The sequence below is a fragment of the Heloderma suspectum genome, chromosome 13, assembly GCF_057233095.1.
Source record: "Heloderma suspectum isolate Gila_16-S chromosome 13, 16-S_ref, whole genome shotgun sequence".
Lineage (NCBI taxonomy): Eukaryota > Metazoa > Chordata > Lepidosauria > Squamata > Helodermatidae > Heloderma > Heloderma suspectum.
In genome coordinates this window covers 12,804,987-12,828,595 of record NC_139470.1, presented here as the reverse complement: position 1 = coordinate 12,828,595, position 23,609 = coordinate 12,804,987, and the positions used below count along the sequence as shown (strand labels likewise).

Here is a 23,609-nt window from a genome sequence, read left to right as displayed (position 1 = left end):
ACTCCGGGGGAGGGACGGAGCACCTCCCCCCCATCGAGGATTCCAGGGGGAGGGACGGAGCGCCTCCCCCCCCACACCGCAAAGCAGATCTGCAAAATGGTAAGTAACTTTCGTACATCCCTACCTGCAGACTTAAGACAAACAACCTCAGCTTCTCAGGCACAGCAGTGATAAGACACTCTCCTCATTAGCAAGGAATGTGCTTGGAGCTGCTTCTCACCCTTTGACTCATCCTGGTAAATCAAGAGGCCTGTTAAGGGAAACAGCAGCCCTCTGATCAAAGCCAGAGAGCATTATGGATCTAAGCCACTCTAAAACTACTAATAGCTTGGTTTCGGCCTGGGGCCTCACACTTCCACTCCTAACAGCACTTGGAGCTTCCCGTGGTCCTGAGAAACTTGACCTCAGCTGACCCCAGCGAAAGATCTGACCATAGCAGAACCCTGCAATGCAGACAACATCACAGAGCATCATCAGAACCCATGGCCTGAAATAGCACAGGGAGGTATCAGCAGGCTTGGGGAACCCTGCATTTGCAGAAGTATCAAAAATACATATTTTACGAAAAACACTGGGGGAGAGGGGGATGACAACTGAAAACAGCCCATTGAGAATGGAATACTGACAGATGGTAGGGAACAATAATGGAAAACCAGGAAGAGGGGACATAATGGCATAGTCTGAAAAAGAACATGACTGGCTGGCACCCTGAAGAGGAGCACTCAATGCTGAAACATTTTGTTGCAGGTCCTACTTGCAATTCTGATTGTTGGGTGTCTGCAGAGGGAGGACTTGTATCTTGAGAACAATGCAGTCCAATTCAGAATGCAGAGAATTACTAAACCCCACTCCACAAGATCCCTATCAGTGGGGTCAGGTAGTGCTGGCTACAGGTTTTGGGGAACCTACTGATGACACTCCCTCAGTGGGACCCCCTCTTCAAAACCAGTGCAATTGTGCTGGCCACTTTGGCCCCAAATCCTCACCAACATTGCCTGCTCACTTGACAAGGAGAGGTCACCAACAAGCTCACCAGTACAGGCCAGAGGGAAAGAGTGGGCAAGCAAGGATGTGGCAATAGTGAGGAGGAGGAGGAGGAGGCGGCTACAGGGGTCTCAGCTATTGGATCCCTATTAGGGCATGGACCATGGAAAGTGCCTGACCATGCCATCTCCTGACCCCAGCTTTCAGGTCAGGCCACTGATGTTTGTTGAGTTAGACCGAAGCTGTGTAACTTTGACATGTTGTACGTATACAGGGGACAACCTGGTTAGAAATCATGCTTGACCTGCTGAATGAATCCTAAGCACGTATCCTGGGATTTTGTGTGTGTGTGTGTGCACGTGCGTGTGTGTTGCAGATGTGCTGAGAAGCACAGATGGATCTTTTGAGCACTGGAACATTTGAGCACTGCAACAAGTTTCATTAAAAAAAATCTTTCTAGCTGTTATTGTTCACTGGAAATCCTTTTAAAAAAAGGAGGGAGGAAGGAAGGAAGGAAGGAAGGAAGGAAGGAAGGAAGGAAGGAAGGACAGACAGAAAGGCAGACAGACAGAAGGAAAGACATGAAAGCCAGGAAATGTCCACAGAAGTGGGAGGGGGGAACGCAAGTTATGACAAGAAAACTAATACATATTGCAATGCCTGCTGCACATAATTTATTGTAGTTGAAAATGTTGGCTTTCTCTGTCCAGAGAATTTAGTATGTTGATGCAGAACTCTTGATTTCCCATGTCCCCCATTTTCCCTTTCATTGCAGAGTATTAACTTCCTTGCCAGCATCTACATTTACTGTTGGGCCATTTTGAATTGGCGTGAGTGCACAAAAGTGGCCTGCCAGCAAACAGACATTGCCTGGCTGCCTCTGTGTGTGGGGTGGGGTGGGGGGCTTGAGGAAGTGTGGGGTGGGATGGGCCCTGGGCAGCAATCTGTGATGAGCCAAGAGCCATGGAGAAGCTAATAGTAAAGACTGAAGAGTAAGAAACAAAGGAGAAACCAGAAGGCAGGGTTAGGAAGCAAGCCAGACCTCTGGACAAACCAGGAGACAAAGACAAAAAGCAAACCAGGAATTGGGACTCAAGTCAGTACCAAAGGACAAAGAACAAGCTGGAAGTCAGGACCAAATCATGCATGGAGCTCAGCAAGACTTTGTTGCTCAAAACAGCTTATCTAGGAAGCTTTCTTATTGTCCTTATTGCTTCAGCATGCTATTTATTTAATATTTATTTATTTGTTTATTTGATTGATTGATTGATTGATTGATTTGTACCCTGCCTTTCTACCAAGGAAATGGCACTCAAAGCCATTCACAAACATAGATTAAAAATGATGAAAGCAATAATAAAATGAAGACATTATAACACAAATAAAAACACAACAATAATACAATAAAAACAGCATCCAACCCAACAGACCCGCTACCTTGTCAAAGGCCTGCTGGATTTTTTTTTAATGTCTTTGCCTACCAGCAGGACAGCAGAGAGGGAGCCATCCTTTATTTCCTCAGCCAGGAGTGCCACAGCCTGGGAACAGCCACTGAGAAGGCCATCTGTGTCATACAAAGCACGCATCTGAAGACAACAGTATCCAAAGATGGGCCTTTCCTGCAGACCCTTAGACCTGAAAACCTTAAGGCTCCTATGGTTGAAGGTGGTCTTTCAGGTAGCCTAGTCCCAAAAAGTATATGGCATAACCAGCAGTTTGAACTGTGCTGAGACATAGATTGGTAGCCACTGATGCTACTGGAAAAAGGGAGTCATGTGCTCCTTGCACCCAGCCCTGGTGAACATTCTGGTTGAAGCTCAAATTTCCAAAGGGAGAGCCATGTTGCAGTAGTTCTGGGTCTTGCCGCACGAGGCAGCCATACACAGATCCAAAAGGCACCTCATAATTTGAAACACAGCAGTTCCTGATATCCTCTCAACACAACCTGATATACGCTGGGGATAGAAAAGGCTCATCAATGAAGGCAAGCAGATAAAGTGACATGGCCATTGCGACTATCCCCCCATGGTAGTGATCTGCATGCATCTTCATCTTGTGAAAGATTCACCATACATGCCCAGCCAACTAGGTCTTGTGAACTGATAAGCTATTGGAAAGCCTTTTGTGAACATTTGGTTTGCTTTTCCACCCCCACCCCTGTATTGCCCCCAGGAGCGTAGCCAAGTCATTTGTAGTGTTAGAGGGGCCTAGAGATCCATGATGCTTGCTTAAGTTCATTATTGTTGCAATTCCCTTGCTAGTAAGCCTCTGATCATGTGCAGATGATTCAAAGGGCCAATAGTGCAGCCTAGCACATTCCATACTAATGAGTGAGAGTGTTATCAAGCACTCTGCCTGGGAAGCGAAGTTTGTTTACAGGTGGCTGTGCTGAGAACTAAGTGCTGTTAATTTATGCTGGGAATGAACACTAGGGGGTGCTTGCTGCTGCCTTATTGCTAACATCTATTGTATAAAAGCCATTTGACCCAATGGCTCGTGGTTCAGAGAAGCTGTCTGATCCAACCATTGGGTATGCCTGTGTGCTGTAAGTTACTCAATAAAGCATCTCCTTGTAAGTAAACCATTGAATCTGATTTATCACTATCTTGGCACCTCTAACTTAAAAGTACAACACCCATGGCTGGGGTGACACAACCCCCCCATGGGCAAAGAGTGACTTTCCTCCACACATAGTCATTGCCAGGTATCATTGTTTAGTGGTATGCAAGGTCAGATGAGTTGGACTTCTGTTCCCATCAGCTCCAGCCAGCATGGCCAGTGGTCAGGAATTCTGGAAGGTGCAGTCTAAAACATCTGGAGAGCAGCAGGCTGGAAAAGGTTGGCCTGTGGTCTAATGGCATCATCTGCAGTTGTGTAAGCAGTTCTGGATCAAGAAATTGCCTAGATGGGAGACCCCAAGAGAATCATGTGTAGATTTCCATGATGGAACACAACCTTCCCCAACTGGGTGGCCTCCAGATGTTTTGGATGACTACTTTCAGAATTCCTGGGCATTTGCTGGCCATGCTGGCTGGGGCCTATAGGTGTTGAAGTCTAACACCTCTGGAGGATGCCCAGTTGGGGAAGGCTGATGTAAGTCATTGCAGGTCAGAAAGCAATCCTATGCATGCTTAGAGAGAAAAAACTCCTGTAACTCCCAGCATTCTCCAGGTAGCATTGCTGGCTGGGGAATGTTGTTGTAGGACTTTTAACCATTTAAACATGCATAGGATTGCTTTCTGACCTGCAATGACTGGACTATATATGGTTAATATATAGTTATTACTGGGCTATAAGGAAGGCTGAGCACCGAAGAATTGATGCTTTCAAACTGTGGTGCTGGAGAAGACTCTTATGAGTCCCCTGGACTGCAAGGAGGTCAAATCAGTCAATCCTAAAGGAAATCAACCCTGAGTGCTCATTGGAAGGACAGATACTGGAGCTGAAGCTCAAATATTTTGGCCACCTAATGCGAAGAGAAAACTCCCTGGAAAAGACCTTGATGCTGGGAAAGACTGAAGGCAAAAGAAGAAGGGGACGGCAGAGGATGAGATGGCTATATAGCATCACCGATGCAATGAATATGAACTTGAGCATGCTCTGGGAGAGAGCAGAGGACAGGAAGGCCTGGTGCGCTATGGTCCATAGGGTCACAAAGAGTTGGACACGACTTAACGACTGAACAACAACAACAACAAGGATTGTGTACTTAATTATATAAATAAATGCCATCATTGTCCAGGTGGAATTATATAACTTCCCATTGATCAGTTGATTGTATTCTGGGAGCATATAAACAAGTGAAATGGTGAAAGACTGGGGGGGGTATTAACCCCCCATTGTATTTTTAAGTGCCCTCTGCTATTTGAGCACATCTATGGGACACAACTGAACGACTGAACAACAACAATGGGACAATATCAACTTGCCATTCACCTAAGGAACATCTAAACTAACCAAAATGAGGGTGGGGGAGCTAAAACTTGGGCAGGGGGGTTACCCCACATGCTACATTTCTTGTGCGAAATGCACTTGGGCTTAAGCATACCTGGAGCTTTACAGGGAGTAGGGAGGAGGAGAGAGAGAGTTGAAATAATTCAGCAATGACAGTAGGACACTCTCTGTGTTCAGATTTCACATGGTTTGGAGGACAGAGCTGGCAAACATTACAAAAAGAGGGAGAGAAGGAGAAGGAGAAGAAGAGGCAACCTTCCTGGGTTCAGCTTTGGCTCAAAGAACCAGCCTCCCTTCCCCTTCCCTCACCACAGGTTTTGTACCTACCCTGCCCAAAGTGGTGTAGATGAAACTTCCCACCCACCCACAAAGGCACTTAAAACCAAAACAACGCACCTCATCTTAGGTGAGCAGAGAACCTGTTAGATCCTTACTTCTCTCCTGCCTTGTCCTGCCTTGTCCTGCCTTGTCTCTAGGTGTCTTGTTGTGTATGTGTGTGTGTGTGTGTGGGGGGGGGTGTCCCCCAGCTTGGCTGCGTAGTCTGGCTCAAGATGGGGAGGGGGGAGAGAGCAATCTGCTCGACTTGGTGAATGTCGATGAGTTCCATCTCCTCGCCCTCCATCTCCCCTTAAAGCACCCCCCCCACTCTACTCCCAACCAAGCACGTGACTTCGCACCGGCGCCCTGCGAGGGGGAGAAACCAATGCGATTGCGAGGCACACGCACACAGAGACACACACGCACGAAAGGGAGCGAGGGAGGGAAGCAGGCAGGGATCAAATGCGAGCGATGTTCCCCCCTCCCCGCTTCTCCCCAACATCCTCGTCTGTGCATCTCTCTCTCTCTCTCTCTCTCTCTCTCTCTCTCTCTCTCTCTCTCTCCCTCTCCCTCCTCTTGCTGCACAAGCCGGCTGGCCTTGTTCAAGAGGGGCTGCTGAGCCTCCATAGAGGCTGCTCTGGCCGTGTCCTTTTTTGTGTGTGTGCGTCCCCCCCCCTTCCATCCTCCAGCCCCCATCGCAAGAGCCGAGAAGGAGGTTTCTCTTTTTGCCCGCAGAGAGCGCGTAGAAGAAGGTGGCCGGGTCCCTCGTAGCCGCGTAGGAAAGGAGGTGGCGGCGGAGAGCGCCGTGGTGCTGAAAGGACAGCTCCCTCCATCAGTTTCCGCTTCGGCTGTGGACATCGGCTGGTTTCCCCCCTCACCAAGCAGAGGGGAAGAAGGGTTGGGGGTGTGAATCTGCCGAGACCACCCTCCCTTCCTCCCTCAATCCCCCCCCCATCTTCTGCAGGCAGAGACTACTGCCTTAAATGCTGCTGCAGCTCCAAGGGCACTGGCTACCATGCCTTGATGCCTCCCCAACCCAGCGGCTTCCATGGCGGTGGCAAGGAAAATCAAAACTTTGTTGACTGTGAACATCTTGGTCTTTGTGGGCATCATCCTCTTCTCCGTCTACTGCAGGATCCAGGATCATTCCCAGGAACTGGTGCAGATTGTCAGGAGCGCCGACCGACGGATGAGGAGCAGGAACGCCAAGGCGGGCGCCCTGCTGGACAGGGAGTCCATCCTGCAGCGGCTGGACCACCTGGAGGAAGTTGTGTATAACCAGCTCAATGGTAAGCATGGGAAAGGAGGGAGATAAGGTTGGCGGATCCATAGCATTTTTTGGAGGGGGTGTGTGTTAAAAAGTGCAGCTTAATAGCCAGCTAGCTAGATGTAATGGAGGTCATGCAATGGTTAGACCACATGGCATTGTAAAAACTTGGGCAAATGACATGGTGTCCCCATTGGGAGAGGTGGGTGGAATGCCCATCAACCTCATAGATTCAGTCAGTGCCTTTAGTAGGGAAGTGAAATTGTTGGAGCATGTCAGGAAGACATGGGGATTAAAAAACAAGCAAACATGTGACTTTAGGGCATTGCCCCCTATTGAAAGTAAAGTTGAGAAGGCAACTTTGGAGTTGCAGAACTTTAACATGAAGAGGGGGTGAGAACTTATCAGCTGGGTTTCCATCTCAAAGATCTGTGTAGGAGCCCCACTTTGGCCACATTGTCATGGTTTGGCCACTACCACCCAAGATCTGAGCCTCTCTCCCCCATATGTAAAATGTCATTGCGTGTTCACACATGAATGGATATTACTTGTTTTCTCACTGGGCAATTATTCAGCACGTAAGACTGGCTCTCATACGTGCAGAGGCATGACTCTGTTGCTCTGTACTTTCTGGCTGACTGCTCAATGTATGAACAGACTGTGCAGAGCTTATGGGCACAGCGGGACCAGCAGTCATGGTGGACAATGTAAGTCTGCCTTCCCCGATTGGAGCTCTCTCCAGATGTGTTGGGTTAGAACTCCCATAATTCCCAGCCAGCATGGCCAATGGCCATGCTGGCTGGGAATTATGGGAGTTGCGGTCCAACACATCTGGATGGCATTTGGTGGGGGAAGGCTGATGTAAGGGGTGATGTCATGGACTCACATCCAATTGCAGAAAGAGTTTCCATTGTTCTGGTGTTGATGATGCATTACCTTGGTGTTTGGCGATCCAGCAAGGCAAATGTGATAGCCCAGTTATTGTCATGCTGTGGGTGTGGTCTCACATCATCAAAGGTCTCAGGACCCCCACAAGACTTTGAACAGTGGCAAGGTTAATGTACTAAATGGCAGGCTGAAGCCACACTGGGTTGTGCTTGGTGCTATCTACGCTCTTACCTTTATGCCAACTCCATTGAATATCCTTACGCCTTGAGCAGTATGATATGAACATTCTGCCTGTGGTGACTGATCTGTGGTCACTCATTCACATGTGCAATTGTACCTTGCCGCCACCAGATGAAAAGGCATGGCCATTGAAGACTCACAGCTGTGCAAACTTGACTGCCTGGTGCTCTAAGGCAATTGAAAGTTCTATCTGTGTTGTTTGATCTCTGAGGTGCAATGAACCGGACGAAACATTATGGAAGTCACCACTTGATGATGCAGTCAGATGCTGTGATGAACATCAGTGTGTGTGAGACAGCTGTGGTTACCGCTCTGTTGTGATTGCAAACCCGGTACATATTGTAAATAACATGTTGCAAATTCAGAATGCTATAGAAATAGGATCATTGTACATAGCTGTGCTGGGAGTAGATATTTGTCCTCCATTGCACTGTTCTTCAAGAGCACAATTTAGCATCACTGTTCTAGTTCTCATGAAGTGCAGAACTTTATAAAAAACATTCCCTGCTTTTTATTATTCTCACCTGCCATTCCCCCAGTTTGAGTATTTTTTTTTAATACATTTCATTCGGTGTATGAATGATATCATGTTTATTGGTCAGTTGAAAACAAGCTAACTAATAAAACTGGATTATGTTGCTCCTAATCTTTCTGTGACAAATTGGCCGACACCTGACAAGTGTATTTCAATTTTACAGTTATTCATAAACAGTTAAATATGAACTCCTAAGGGATTCATAGCATACTGTAATGAAATTGTGCAACAGTTTGAGAAAAAGGAATTTATATGATGAAACGCCTTGCCTTATTTTGTGTTTAGTGGCAAATAAAGTAACATAGATATGATGAAAGGTGCATGGCTTCACATTAGAGTTGTGGCATTCAGAATATTGACTTCAACAGCAGTTGTTTCAGCCTTCAAAATGTGAAATGGTTAACATCAATGGGGATTTTTTCCTAATATTTGCGAGTGTTCCAATGCCTTGCATGTTAGTAGTATACTTTGCTGTGGCTGGCATGCACCCTGACCCCTTTGAACATGCAGGCTCTTCACCAGTGTGGTGTAATGGTTAGTGGTTAGAGTGTTGGTCTGAGACTCAGGAGATCCATGTTCTAGTCACCACTTGGCCATGAAATTGAATGGGTGACTTTTGGGAGCCAGTCACTGACTCTCAGCCTAACCTACCTCACAGGGTTGTTGTGAGGATAAAATGGAGACGAGGAGAATCATGTAAGCAAGAGAAACAAAGGTGGGATATAAATGCAATAATGTCATTAAGAAATATGCCAGCTTTCCCCAACCTGGCACCCTCCAGTTATGTGGGACTACAACTCCCATCAGCCCTAGCCAGCATGACCAGTGGTCAGGGATGATGGCAACTTGGTCCAAAAAATCTAGAGAGTGTCAGGTTGGGGAAAGCTGTGGTACTCCAACAATAGTTTATTGAAGCGGGTCATATGATACCACTTAGGTGGTTTCCAGGTTATGGGTCAGGCCCTCACAGGGCGCCTGCAAGGAGAAAGGTCACCAGAGAGGAGTTGTGGACATTGGTCCACTACTGCTGGAAGAGAGACAGAGGTTGGTGGGACCTTTCTTTCTAAGACCCCAAATGGGAACTTTGCAATCAACAGCAGAAGAAAGAAGCTGTTCACTTCCCATCCTTTTGGTCTAGACTTAGAACTTGGGTAGGCGACCTTCAGATGTTTTGGACTACAAATGCCATTAGCTCTGGGCAGCATGGCCAATGGTCAGTGATCATGGGAGCTGTAGTCAAAACATCTGAAGGGCACCAGGTTACCTACTCTAGAACATCTCATGGAAATATTGTGTCAATATTTGTGGTGCTCACAGCTAGGGATGTACAGACTGTGTAAAATCCGCTCTGTCTGTGTTTTGCGGATTGTCAGGCACCTTCATTCCACAGATGGATGCTAATTTTTTTTCCCATCATGCAGAAAAATACAGAAATAGTTATGTAAATATTTATGTAAGTATTTACATAAGTATTTATATAATCTACCTCAGTATGTAACATTTAGTGTATTGTCCCCCATTCCATTCAGCATTTCCTTAGCAGAAACTTACGTATTTTTCTACGGATTTATATGCATAAATTTCGGGAAAGTAAAAAAAATCATCCGAAAGTCCATGGACTCTGCATGGCCTGAGGGGGTCACTGTGCATTGGATTCCACAGGCTGGATTCTTAGAAATCCGATCTCATTTTAATCCATCTTGAATTTCTCCAGCATCCCTACTCATAGCACTAGGATGTCCATATCTCAATGTTCTTTCATTACACATGATTGTGATTTTGATTGCATGAAGATGGTAGGGGTTGAGGTAATAGAGGGTGCTGAACTAAGGGCAGTGGTGGGCAACTTCTGGCCCTCTAGATGTTTTAGCTTACAGCCCTGGCCAGCATAGCCAATGGTGAGGCAGGAGTAGTAGGCCAAAACATCTGGAGCACCATAAGCCCTCCTTTGGCCTAAGGGATACTAGTTGGGGATTCAGCCTATGCACCACCACCTTGCCTAGGCCAAAGGACAGAACTGCAGGAGAACTATTGTAAAGGCCTATTGTGCAAGTGTACTGCACAAGCAAGGGTGGGTCAGGTGATACTCTCTAACCCCTGCAGAGGGACAATCTTGCTAGTTGGTCTGAGCAACTTGCTGTGCTCTTGCTGGCAATATTTGCCTTGCTTGCTGTCAACTCATTGGGAGCCAGTAGTGACGAGGGAAGAGCAAATGTGGAAGACCCCCTTTGAAAGAATCATTAATAACCATTTAGCCCATGCAAATATTTCTCTGTACACCCATCTGCCAATGTGAGAGGTAGCATGGGACTGGAAATAGGGATGTACGGACTGTGTAAAATCTGCTCTCTCTGTGATTCGTGGATAATCAGGTGCCTTTTGTTCCGTCATCTGCCTACAGATGGATACGAATATTTTTTTTTTCATCGTGCAGAAAAATCCACAAATAATTATGTAAGTATTTACGTAATTTACCTTAGTATGTAACATTTAGCGTATTGTCCCCCATTCCATTCAATGTTTCCTCAGCAGAAACTTACGTATTTCCCTACAAATGTATATGCATAAATTTCAGGAAAGTTTAAAAAAATCATCTGAAAGTCCAGGGAATCCATGAGGCCAGAGGGGGTCGCTCTGCAGCAGATTCCTCAGGTCGGATTTGTAGAAAACCAAGCTCGTTTTAGTCCATCTTGAATTTCTCCAGCATCCCCAACTGGAGATACTCAAGACAGGCTAGTTTAGACTGGGGTGGGTGGGTGAATGTAAAAACATGTTGAAAAACATTAAGGTAGATCAGGCATGGGCAACTTGTGGCCCACCAGATGTTGTTGGACTGCAACTCACATCATCCCTGACCATTCACCGTGCTGGCTGAGGCTCTCCAAAAACATCTGGAGAGCCTCAGGTTCCCTGATACTGGGTAGATGTAACTGTTATCCACACACATTGATAAAGGGGAGGGTTTCAGGCCTTACAAGGAGTACTAGGAAAACATTCTGGAACTGCCACCACCACCAAATAGTATGGTGAGTTTGTGGGGAACATTTACAGAAGTGGCAAAGAAGATCAATACGGCAATTATTTCCTGAAACTAGCCGAGATGGATTTTTTTTAAAGTATTTGACAAAATCAAGGATAATAGGTCTATTAATGGCTATTGACCAGGGAATCATTCTTAGTGAAACCTCCATATGTCTGCATAATCAAAGCTATGGTTTTCCCAGTAGTAATGTATGGCTGTGAGAGCTAGGGGTGCACGAAACCCACTTACCTGGTCTCACAGCTTTTCGCGGTGGGGGGGAGGCGCTTCGCTGCTCTCCACCTGAAGTTCAGGCCGGGGGGGGGAGGCTTCCCGCCTCGCCCAGCTGAAATTCAGGCCGGGGAGGAGGCGCCTCACCTCGCCCGGCAGCAAAATTAAAAGTTAAAAAAAAAACGCCCCCGTGATAGGCTACGTGACAATTAACGTAGCCTATCACGGCTAGATCTGCAAAGTCAGCTGTGATAGGCTACGTAAACCGTCACGTAGCCTATCACGGGTGACTTAAAAAAAAAAAGCGCGTACGCAAATGGCGGCCCCCATAGGGAGCCGCCATTCGCGTTCCTTATTTGGTCACCGTAGTCTACGTAGTCTTTACGTAGACTACAGCGACCAAATAAGGAACAGGAATGGCGGCTCCCTATAGGGGCCGCCATTATCCGTACGCGCTTTTTTTTTGTTTTTAAAGTCACCCGTGCTGACTTTGCAGATCTAGCCGTGATAGGCTACGTTAATCGTCACGTAGCCTATCACAGGGGCGTGTTGTTGTTTTTTTAGTTTTATTGGAATGGCGGCGGCGGCAGCCGGTCGAAAGATCAGCTGCCGCCCCCGCTCCTGACGAAGACCTGACGAACCGCTGCCAGGACCCGCCACCGGGAGGGACATTCGGCAAAGGTAAGTCCCGTCCCGGGGGGGGCGGGGGGGCGGAGAATTTCTCCCCGAAACTTGTTCGGGGGGCCGAACATGTTGGCGCTCGGCCCCTGAAGTTTCGGGGAGAAATTCTCCGCCAACCCTAGTGAGAGCTGGACTATAAGGAAGGCTGAGCGCCGAAGAATTGATGCTTTCGAACTGTGGTGCTGGAGAAGACTCTTACAAGTCCCCTGGACTGCAAGGAGGTCAAATCAGTCCAAACTAAAGGAAATCAACCCTGACTGGAAGGACAGATACCGAAGCTGAAGCTCAAATATTTTGGCCACCTAATGCGAAGAGAAAACTCTCTGGAAAAGACCCTGATGCTGGGAAAGACTGAAGGCAAAAGGAGAAGGGGACGGCAGAGGATGAGATGGCTAGATAGCATCACTGATGCAATGAATATGGACTTGAGCATGCTCCGGGAGGGAGCGCAGGACAGGAAGGCCTGGCGTGCTGTGGTCCATGGGGTCACGAAGAGTCGGACACGACTGAACAACTGAACAGCAACATATCTTTGGATGCCAGATGCCAGGGGCAGGGGACTCCCTTGGCTAATGAGAAAATCCACTCACAGCAGCATTGAGGGTCACCATTCCATGACTGACCCTTCCCCCTCCTTTAAAATGCTGATGAATATTCATTGGATGTACCTCTGAATAATGCCAAATGCTTGAGGAGAACAAGAGGGCTGCCTGTACCTTCTGCTTGTGGGCTTCCCAGAGCTAACTAGCCAGTCACCATTGGAGGCTGGCCTTTGATCTGATATAGCAGGGCTCTTTTTATAATACAAAATATCTCACCTTTGGAAAGCATTCCAAGTAAATTCCCATCTGAAAATGCTGGGTTTCAATCCTGAATATTATGTGGATTTTATTTTCCTTTGTCAACACCTGAGCCTATTTCAGAGTTGAATGCTGTACCACTAATGCCATCCTGGAAGATGGTTTCTGCTTCCTTTGAATCCATTCAAGTGGATGCTAAGTAGTAATTGATGATCTTGATCTTGAGTGAATTATGATCCTCTGCCTTTTCCCCTCCTTCTCATCACCTCCCTGGGTTCAAAGTCCATTTAAATGGTAGATTCACCAGAAGAGTCCTCTTGAACATTCATGATTCATGCTAATCCTGATGTTCAGGTTATGAGTGATGTTGCTTATATAGCCAAAACAGCCCCACCCATGCACAAGAGAGAGGGATCAACCAGCTTGGGGAATGTAGGGTCCATCCCGGGGACCCAGTCTGCGGCCACAATTTCCCTACTTTAGCTGTGATAGGCTACGTAAGTATTTACGTAGCCTATCACAGATAGGCAAAGAGCAGGGATGCAAATAGCATCCGCTACGCCATTTTCGTCCCTGCCTTTTGCCGTGATAGGCTACGTAAATATATACGTAGCCTATCACGGCTAATGCGGGGATACAAATGGCAGCTGCTACAGTGGCAGCCATTTTTTCCACAGCCCGGCAGCGGACAGAGGTCTGGCTGCAGTCAGCCCTGGCCGGCGGTACTGCGGACTCACTGCAGAGTGGAGCTGGCTGGGGAGAATTCCAGGGGGAGGGAGGGATCCAACGCATCCCTGCATTAGCCATGATAGGCTATGTAAATATATATGAAACCTATCATGGCTAATGCAGGGATGCACATGGCGGCCACTACAGCGGCCACCATTTGCAGCCGCAGCCCGGCAGCAGACAGAAATCCTGCTGCGGGTGGCCCTGGCCGGTGGCTCCGCGGACTCGCCTGCAGAGTGGACCCGGCTGGGGAGGATTCTGGGGGGAGGGATGGATCATCTCCCCCCCACCATGGACACCCTGGACCAGAATGGGGTGAGTAATCCATACACCCCTACATGGGATGGGAGGCTCTTCCCTTGGTATCACTGCCATCAGAGACGTGTTTTGTGGGGACATGAGAAAGCATCTTCTCAGTGGCTGCTCCCAGGCTCTGGAATTCCTTGCAAAGGGGAAGCTCCTCCCTACTCCCTTGTCCTTCTACCAACATCATTATCGTCATCATTATTATCATCATCATTATCATAATCATCATTAATATCATCATCATTATTGCCATCATCGTCATCATCTTTATTATCATTATCATCACCATTACTATCATCATCGTCGTCGTCATCATCATTATTATTTCAGGCAGGCCTTTGAAATGTAAAATGTTCTGTTGCTGAGGGGTCTTGTTAATTGGTTCCTGCTGCTTATTTCCTTTATTCTTGTGTGTGATTTCTTTGTTTTTATGTTACATTTTAATTAAGATTTTGTTTTTAATCTGTATTCTATTACTCTTATCCACCTTGAGTGCCATTTTTGACCGAAAGGTGGGATGTTAAACGAGGGAATATATAAAGATTTTTTTTTAAAGCCCCACTAAACACTGTGGGACTTACTTTTGAGTAACCGTGAATAAGGCTACAACAATTCTATGCACACTTACATGGGAATGAGCCCCATTGAACACAGTGGGGCTTACTTCCAAGTAAACATTCATAGGGTTGCAGTATAATTCAGACTGTATTACTTGCCTCAGATACCCTGAATGCAGAATATGAGGTTCCCTGGCACAAGAATTTGGATGTTATGTCAGCTAGCCAAACTAGAGCAATCTCCCCCCACACCTTTTTGAAAGAAGTGCAAAAATAAGAATGCTTCTTGACTAGCCCCCTCTATCTGGGCTGAAACAGTACCTAAAACAATTGTTTCTAGTGATGTATTATTTCATCTCCTGTCTTCATGGAGCATTCATATTTCTAAAAGTTCCTGACATGTCCAGCTGGTGCCTTCATACTGCCATTTGCAGACGGGGATTGGAGGAATCACACAAGTGTGTCATTGACTTGTACGAGTGAGTTCATATAAATCAGTGATTCCCCAACTTTTCACAATCTGCCTGTGCTGGACACAGCTGCTGTTTCTTGCTACAGTTCATCAACCTGTGCATTCCCTTCAATTTGTTAAAATGTTCCTTTCCAGTGAATGCCCCTTAACAGAAAGTGATAGCTGAGCTAACAGCAGAAAGAATGGGAGAAGTTTCTGGAGGCAGAGTGAAGGTGATATTGGCCTGGTTCTCATGACCGCCACAGCCCAACATAGTTCAGATGTCACACTAAGTCATGGTGACTACCTACCATGGCTTGAATAATCCCAATTGCCACCGACATGTGCTGCGACCCACTGTGGCTTAAATAATGCTGCGACAGTTGTGTGAACTGGCCCATTGAGACTGTTTGCACATTAGATCTGGTCTGGAACTTGGGGGAAATGCTTTTCTTTTACTCCAAATATTTATTTTTTTTCAAGTGATCCCCCTCCAGATATGCATGAGAGGGCAGCAGGAACATGCCTGACAACTTATGCCTGACATCCAGGTGTTTGGCACGTAGATTAGAACATAAGAAGAGCCATGCTGGATCAGACCAAAGGTCTATCTAGTCCAGCATTCTGCTCACACAGTGGCCAACCAGCTGCCCACGGGAACCCCACAAGTAGGACATGCATGCAACAGCACCCTCTCTACATGTGCCTAGGTGTTCTCTGTAATCAGGAACCCAAATTCTGCAGGGTTCCTGACTGGAAGGAGAGCCCACCGTCATGCACCTTCTGGAGGATGATATGGACCCCTCCCCAGGAAGCTGGACATCAGAGAAGAGCTCCTCTTGTCTGTGCATGGAGGAAAAGGCTATCAATGGCCACTAGTCATAACAGCTATGTACTCCTTCCAATATCAGAGGCAGTATGCTGTCACTCTCATGTCCTACTTGTGGGTTTTTCCTACAGGAAGCTGGTTGGCCACTATGTGAAAAGAATGCTGGACTAGATAGGGCTTTGGTCTGACCCAGCATGGCTCTTCTCATGCTCTTAGGTCTAGGTACTTTGTGGCAGTTCAAGGAGACAGCCATCAATCCTACACCTCACAATGGAGTTAGCCCCGTCTTGGACATAGACGCAGATTCCGAACAGCCACCTAGCCCCAGGGAACACAGCAGTGAAAAGCTCATCCAGCTGCCATATGCTGAAGTGCCTGCCTGAGGAATATTGACTCCTCAAACTCTGCCTCTGAGTAGACCATTCATCAGGGGGCACTGAATCAGTGGAGGCTGGTGGCTCCGATGTCACGGGGCAGTGAATCTGCTGTTGGTTTCAATCAGAATGAGTCAGAACTCTAAAGCAGCTCTCCAAGGTGCTGAACCCTATCCCCAAAAACAGATCCTTCACCTTGGATGGCTCATTTAGAGTTCTGACTGGTTTTGACTGAAACCCAGAGCAAATTCATGCCCCACTGACATTGGCGCCACCACCCTGCACTGGCACTGATGACCTACAGCTGTGCTCTGTGTGGAGATCTGAAGGATCAAGTTTCAAAGCCTTCAGTTCTAGGTCCAGAGTCCTGGAATGATGTCGTCCACTAGCTCTCAGGTGTGTAGTTCCCTGTTAACCCAGCTATTCTCTCTCTGGACCTCCCTGTGTTTGGATTTGAATCTAGTGACCTTGCCTTTGGTGCTGAGCCTGACCAGTTCCCAGGAGCTGTCACCACATCACTACAAGCAGGACACTCCTTGTATGTAGCTCCCCTTTCATACTTCGTGGTGGACATGTGTGCATTAGGGCTAGGGTAGGGAGGCATGCAGATGTTATGGACAGGGGTGAAGGACATGAGCCATCCATGCATTGCATGCATGTAAAGAAGCATTTCCCTTGAACACCCTTTATATCTAATGTCCCTTGAACACCCTTTATATTTTATTTCCCTTGAACACCCTTTATATCTAATGTCCCTTGAACACCCTTTATATTTTATTTCCCTTGAACACCCTTTATATCTAATGTCCCTTGAACACCCTTTATATTTTATTTCCCTTCAACACCCTTTATATCTAATGTCCCTTGAACACCCTTCATATCTAATTTCATTCATCCAATATACTCAGTTGGAGTAAACAACTTCCATCATGTTGCATGAGAATTGCCAGTTCAAGTGGACAATATACAATCCCAGCTGGTAATGTGTACACCTTAGCCACAACTATTTCCAGGATCTCTGAGCCCATAGGGAGGGATGGAGGAATTCAGCTCTGTCTGGTTTCACTGGGTGCTTGCTGGGCTGCCACCCGCCCCTGCTCACCGTGCAAGCTGTTGGAGTGTCCAATGAGTGCCCAGCAAGTGCTGCAGGGCCACCCATCCTCTTAGCAAGCCCCCATTTTGAGTAAAAATGGGGGCTCGGGGTTTTTCGGATATGTAATGTTACATAAATGGCAGCCGTAAAGGGGCCATTTAGGCAACATTATAGGCATAAATGGACCATTCACGCCTGTCATGTTGCATAAATGGCCCCTTTACAGCTGCCATTTAGGTAACATTACATATCCAGAAAACCTCAAGCTGCCATTTTTACACAAAATGGCATATTGCTAAGGGGACAGGTGGCCGCTGGGCACACATGCACCATGCGGGCACTTGGTAAGCAGGCCTGGTAAGTGGCAGTGGCTTGGTGAATGGGCTTGGAGGCTGAGTGGGGAGAGTCTGTTGGACTCCACTCCCATCTCGGACACCCGCAGCATCCCTACCCATAGGTATACTTCAGACTTAAACTGGCTTAACCCTCATCATACATTCTTTTGCCCAGGGAGAAACCCTGGCAACTGTTACTCTGTGGCAGAGAGGAGGATCCAGTTCTCTGACAAAGAATCCACAGCACCCTTGCAGACTTCAATTCCCAGGAATCTTTTGGAGGAAGCCATGGTGGTTAAAAGTGGTCTAAAATGGATAGGTGCTATGGATCCCTGAGTCCCAGCTTGGCCTTGGAGACTGCAGAGGCTGCTGTGGTCATGGCACAGACATAAGAATGATGAGCTCAATTTGTGCTGGGTGCAGGATTGGGGGGCGGTGCATTAGGGACAACATGGCTCCCCCTAAACTGGAAGAAGTGAGACATACAGACTGGGGATACTCTTAGGATACTCTGTGCAAAATGAAAAATGGGAAAGATGGCACTCTGGGGGGAAATGGAACCTCTCCTGGTCTTGGGCAAATGCCCAAGTATGCCACCCCAGGAGCCAGCCTTGGCTCATGTGGAAGATTCATCACATGAATGAACAACCTCAGTGAGTATGGGGGGAAGTGACCCAGAGTAAGCTGTTATCGAGCTCTGAGTTATACATGGACTGCAAACCTAAGCATATTTACTCAGAGGTAAGTCCCACCAAGTTCAATAGGACTTACTCTCATCTCTAATACCTGCACTTAAGATTGTAGGCTCAATTGACTAGATTTTCTTGGACATAACGGAACAGAGAATAATTTAACCAGCGAGTTAGAGAGGGGGAAATGGTTTCATATCTCTCTCCAACTCGTGCATAACCCTTTTATGCCAAAAGCAATTGAAAGGGTCAGCCTGCAATTTTTACTGTAATTGCACCTCCCCCCCTTTTTTTTACTGTCTCCACTTCCAGTAATACACAACAATCAATATGGCATGTAATTAGATTTCATTCAATCTGAAAAAAAGATGAAGAGAGTTTTCATCTCCCTGTTATGCATATGCTCCTCACACCTTCCTACCCATGGTGTTCTTATTAGACCTTGTTGGCTTATTAGGGGTGGCAGGCATTGAAGAATAACTTTTTCAAAAATTCTAGCAGATTATCGTTCTTGCACATTGTAATAATTTGATTGCATTCTCTTTGGGCAGATTAAATACAGCAACAATCTGGGGCTGGATGCATGAATCCTATTCCTAAATGACAGGCTCAGGAGGAAAGGGGTGGGGTATTCAAAGAAAACTACCAGAGGGGTCTTTCATGGGATTCTACTGGTCCTATTTAGCTGGTAGGAGAGAGAGAGAGACAGAGACTTGCAGAATGTCCCTGTCAGGATTTCCCTTATGACCTGGACCCCCTGAGCAACTCCTTAAGCATCTCTTGCCTCCTTAAGAGTCCCACCTTCCTTCTTTTACCTTCCCGTTTCCAATAGCATGGGTTTTAGGCTGTAGGCATCGGGTGATTGACACTCTAGACACAGAATTTGGCTAGAACAGTTTACTGGAAATTAAAGCAAGCAAATCACAACTAAAGGTATTCACACAATAGAGATGAGTGATACAACAGGCATTAAGAGATAATAAAAGTTGCAAAAACACAAGTACTTCTACCCTAGCTGCACTTAGACTTCTTCAGGCTGCTTCTTCCTACTCCATGTTCTGCTCTTCCTGACTCTGCTGTTACTGCTCTAGTCTTTCTGACTCTCTCTTTTCATACCCTCTTCCCTCAAAACCAAGACTACTGTTTCAAACCTGAAGAAATGAAACTTAACTGAGGAAATTAAAGTGAACCTTAACCAGGGAAATAAAACTACTCCTCTCAGGGATACCCCCTCCCAACAAAACAAAGAAAAACAAAAAAAACAAAAAACAAAATACCCAGGCCTCTGAGCCTGACCCTTTCCCCCCTTTGCTTCTGTAGGCCTCAAACCTTCACAGCCCCAAATTAAATCCCTGGCATCTCCACTGAAAATTGGTTTCCATTAACAGGGCTGGAACCCTGCAAAGAACCACTGTTAGTCAGAACAGGTCTCACTTGTGGCATGACCCTCAAACCTGGGTTTTCACAGGGTACAGAAGAAGTCCCTTTGTCATCCTCAAAGAGGACCTTTCATGACCCTCTTTTGTTCTCTCCTGGCCAGAGGATGTAACCTTACCTATGTCCTCACAATCAGAGGACAAGTCCAGGATTGAACAGAAATCTCCTCAGCTTCACAGAAATTCAAGAACGCAAAATCAACCAAGAACCTTTTGAGGAGTGCAACCAGCTCTTTCAGAGGGTGGAGACTACAGCAGAACAGGTTTTGTCCGCTTTTGTTAGGGATGTACGAAACACCTACCTGGCTCTGCACCAGGCAATCCATGGTGGGGGGGAGGCGCTCTGTCCCTCCCCCCTGAATCCTGTCTGGCCAACTGTGCTCCGTGGCCAAGCCGCAGAGCTGCCGGCCGGCTCCAGCCGCCCGCAGCCAGACATCCGGCCGCTGGGCAGCCCTGCAGGGATGCAAATGTCAGCTGTTGTAGCCACCGCCATTTGCGTCCCTGTATTGAGCCGTGATAGGCTACATAAATATTTACGTAGCCGATCATGGCAGGGAGAAAACCCCCAGCGTACGCAAATGGCAGTAGCTGCCACCATTTGCGTACGCTGGGTTTCCCCCCCCACACACCGTGATAGGCTACGTAAATACTTACGTAGCCTATCACGGCCTCCGCAGGGATGCAAATGGCGTCCCTGCTTTAGCCGTTATAGGCTACATAAGTATTTACATAGCCTATCAGGGCTATGAAGAGGAGGAAGCGAATGGTGGCTGCAGGATGGCCACCATTCGCAAAGCAGCGCAGACGGGAGCAGGTAGGTGCTCCGTTTCACGTGCCTTTCGTGGGGTGGGGGCAGCGGGGACTTCGTCCCGCACGCCTTCCGTGGGTTGGGGGGCAGGGGCTTCATTCCGCGATGGATTTTGGGGGGCCGAATGCACTTGCATTCGGCCTCACCGAGATCCATTGTGGAATTCCCTGACATTCCTAGCTTTTGTAAGGCCTCAGATGGCTCCAGCTCCTTGCTGAGGCAACATTTCTTCATGCTGTTTACTTAGAGAAGCAAGCGACACCAGGCTCACTGGGAGCTGTCTGAGGTGCTGATTGGGTTGCCTGAACTTGAAAGCTCTATGACTACACCCACTGAGGTTCTACTAGATGTGACAGAACCTAATGTGAGTGACCGTATGTGATGTGACTTTACCAGATGTGGCTATACCTACTGTGATTGCACATGATGTGACACTAGCCAACGAGCTTCCCCTGAAGTAAGTCCTGGGGCCTTGTAAGCAAGATAATGGGCTAGATGAACTATCAGCTTGACTCAAGAGTGTTTCTTACTGAAGTTATTGCTTCAAGAAAGGACCGGTGCTGAGCTGAAATGTCCCATTTGTTGGCAAAACAATGGAGGGGATTTTGGTAATTCTTGGTGGGTGAAGTAGGGATTGGGGGGGGGTTAAGGGTAGTAAGGAGCACTTTTCCAACTATAGGACATTTTTCTCTCTCTTAAAAAAAAACTGGCTTCCCTCATGCACCAATGGAGGATGCCATCTTCTTTTCTCTACCATGTCTGTATGTACTGCTGCTCTTATAAGCCTTTGTAGCCCCATTTGAACATCACCATATTGGAAGATGTGCTTGGAAGCAACTTGGAGTGCCCAAGGTCAAACAGAAGAGATAATTTTCCTGACCAATTGAAGCCAAAGAAAAATAAAATATTTCCTAAATTCCTTTAGCTGCTTGGAGTGGCCATGTTACCGATCTTGTACAAAGTCCCCCAGACTATAACGGCTATGGGGATGGGGAGATTTTGCAACATGCACACCCTTAATCTTCTTGCCACTGCTGCAGGTGTGGCTGTAGCAGCAGTGGAAGCTGTCCTTCCCAGTGTTGCTGGGCAAGTGGGGGGGGGTACAAGATTCCAAAGTTGGGCAGGAGGCATTGCCTTCTAAGGCTATCAGAGGAAACCGTTTGGGAGATGGACTATGGCAAACTTTCATTGGCTTGGCCCCCCGGACTTTGGTCCCTTTTCCACTAACGTGCCCAACTTAGTGAGTCAGGCTGGTTAGCGGATTTTCCATGTTCTTTAATTTGTGCAAATTATGGCTGCAATTTGCACAAATCTCTGTTTGCACAAATTGCGGCTCGACAGCAGCAACAATGAAATCTGCAAAAAGTCCCTAGAGTTCAGGGAAAACCTGAAGCTAGGCTTACAAATGCAAGCCAAGTTCGCCTGACAGTGGACATCTGTTGAGTCCCCAAAGGCCAGATTTCCAAGTGACAGATATCCCTATTGTCTTTGCTCTACTTTGCCTTCTTCACTCATCATCACATAACCAAAATATGCCTGGCTATACAGCATCACCTAACTGGCTACATGGAAACAAGCTATGTCAGAGTGAAGACTATTTTTCCTATTCACAACCTTCTGGCATACTGTGTGGATTAAAAAACAGCACCCGGTTGGAAGCACAATTGTCATCATAAAGATGTTTGCTTCTTCTTTCACACCCCCCACCCCCAACACAATTCCCTGTGCAGTTGCAAGAATGACCCCTAACTTTGCAACCTCCAAACATGATAGATTTCTGGTGGATGTCCTCCTGAGCCACAAATCACAAATCTGTATGGTGGGGCTATGCTTGTCACTAACAATTAGAGGACTCAGCCAAATGATCTCCATGCAGTTATTCTTCTTCTGCTGCTGCTGAAGCTGCAAAGGGAGTTTATACTTCTTAGGCCAGGAAATGAAATTGTCAGAATATTCTGCATTGGAGGAACAAGGATTGTAGATAGACAGTGCAAAAAATGCATTAAAAATGGTCCCTATCAAATTTGTAAAAAAAAAAAAGAAAAGAAAAAAGGGGAAGATGAGCCTTTAAAGCAGCAGAGGTGTTGTCATTTGAGCAGAAATTCCATTTAAAGGCAGGAGGGCATTCAAATAGGGGCAGGAGAGACTTCAGTGTGACCCAGTGGAGGCTGGTGGCTCTGATGTCATTGGGGCTGTGAATCTGCTCTGGGTTTCAGTCAGAACCAGCCAGCAGGGATGTACGAATTGTGTACCTTCTGTGCCACTTGACTTCTGCAATTTGTGTCCAGTGCTCCGTTCCGCCATTCACAAGCCCACAGCATGTGAATGCCGCCACCATTTGCCGCCACCATTTGCGTCCCTGCTAGCCAGCGGTTGGATGGCCAGCTGCTGGTGGAGCCGGCCGGTGGCTCCACAGAATCGCTGTGGAGCACAGCCGGCCAGCCAGGATTCTGGGGTGGGAGGAATGGAGCGCCTCCCCCCCCCGGCAAGGATTCTGGGGGGAGGGACAGAACACCTCCCCCCGGACCATCAGCATAATCCCCGAAAGGTAAGTACCTTTCGTACATCCCTCGAAGACTGAGGGGAGATAGGATAGCGCTCTTCAAGTACTTGAAAGGTTGTCACAGAGAGGAAGGCCAGGATCTCTTCTCAATCATCCCAGAATGCAGGACATGGAATAATGAGCTCAAGTTACAGGAAGCTAGATTCCAGCTGGACATCAGGAAAAACTTCCTGACTGTTAGAGCAATACGACAATGGAACCAATTCCCTAGGGAGGTGGTGGGCTCTTCCACACTGGACGCATTCAAGATGAGGCTGCACAGCCAACCCTACTATTTTATGATTCTATGAAACAAATTTCTCATACATCCCCATCTCCATCTTCCAGAGTCACTGGACTCTGGCAGAAGCAAGCTAAGCATGATGTCATTTGGCTCAGGTATTGCTTTCTAGTATGGATCTTCTATTCTCATATGTATGTAAGAAAGTATTGACATATTCTACCAGCTTGAGCATGTATGTTTATTACTTTAGAGGACTTTAGCATCGGACAGTTCTGTCAAATCCATTTCTGTGGACTTCC

At 47.1% G+C, this 23,609-nt stretch overlaps 1 protein-coding gene across 1 annotated transcript in view; it reads left to right on the top strand.

The window, feature by feature from the left end:
• The first annotated feature begins 6,304 nt into the window (after positions 1–6,304).
• GALNT9 (polypeptide N-acetylgalactosaminyltransferase 9) overlaps positions 6,305–23,609 on the top strand; it is a 271,130-nt gene continuing 253,825 nt past the window's right edge. Inside the window, exon 1 of the mRNA XM_084820326.1 lies at positions 6,305–6,545. Within this exon, the coding sequence (XP_084676452.1) occupies positions 6,305–6,545 (241 nt within the window). The remainder of the gene's footprint in view (positions 6,546–23,609) is intronic.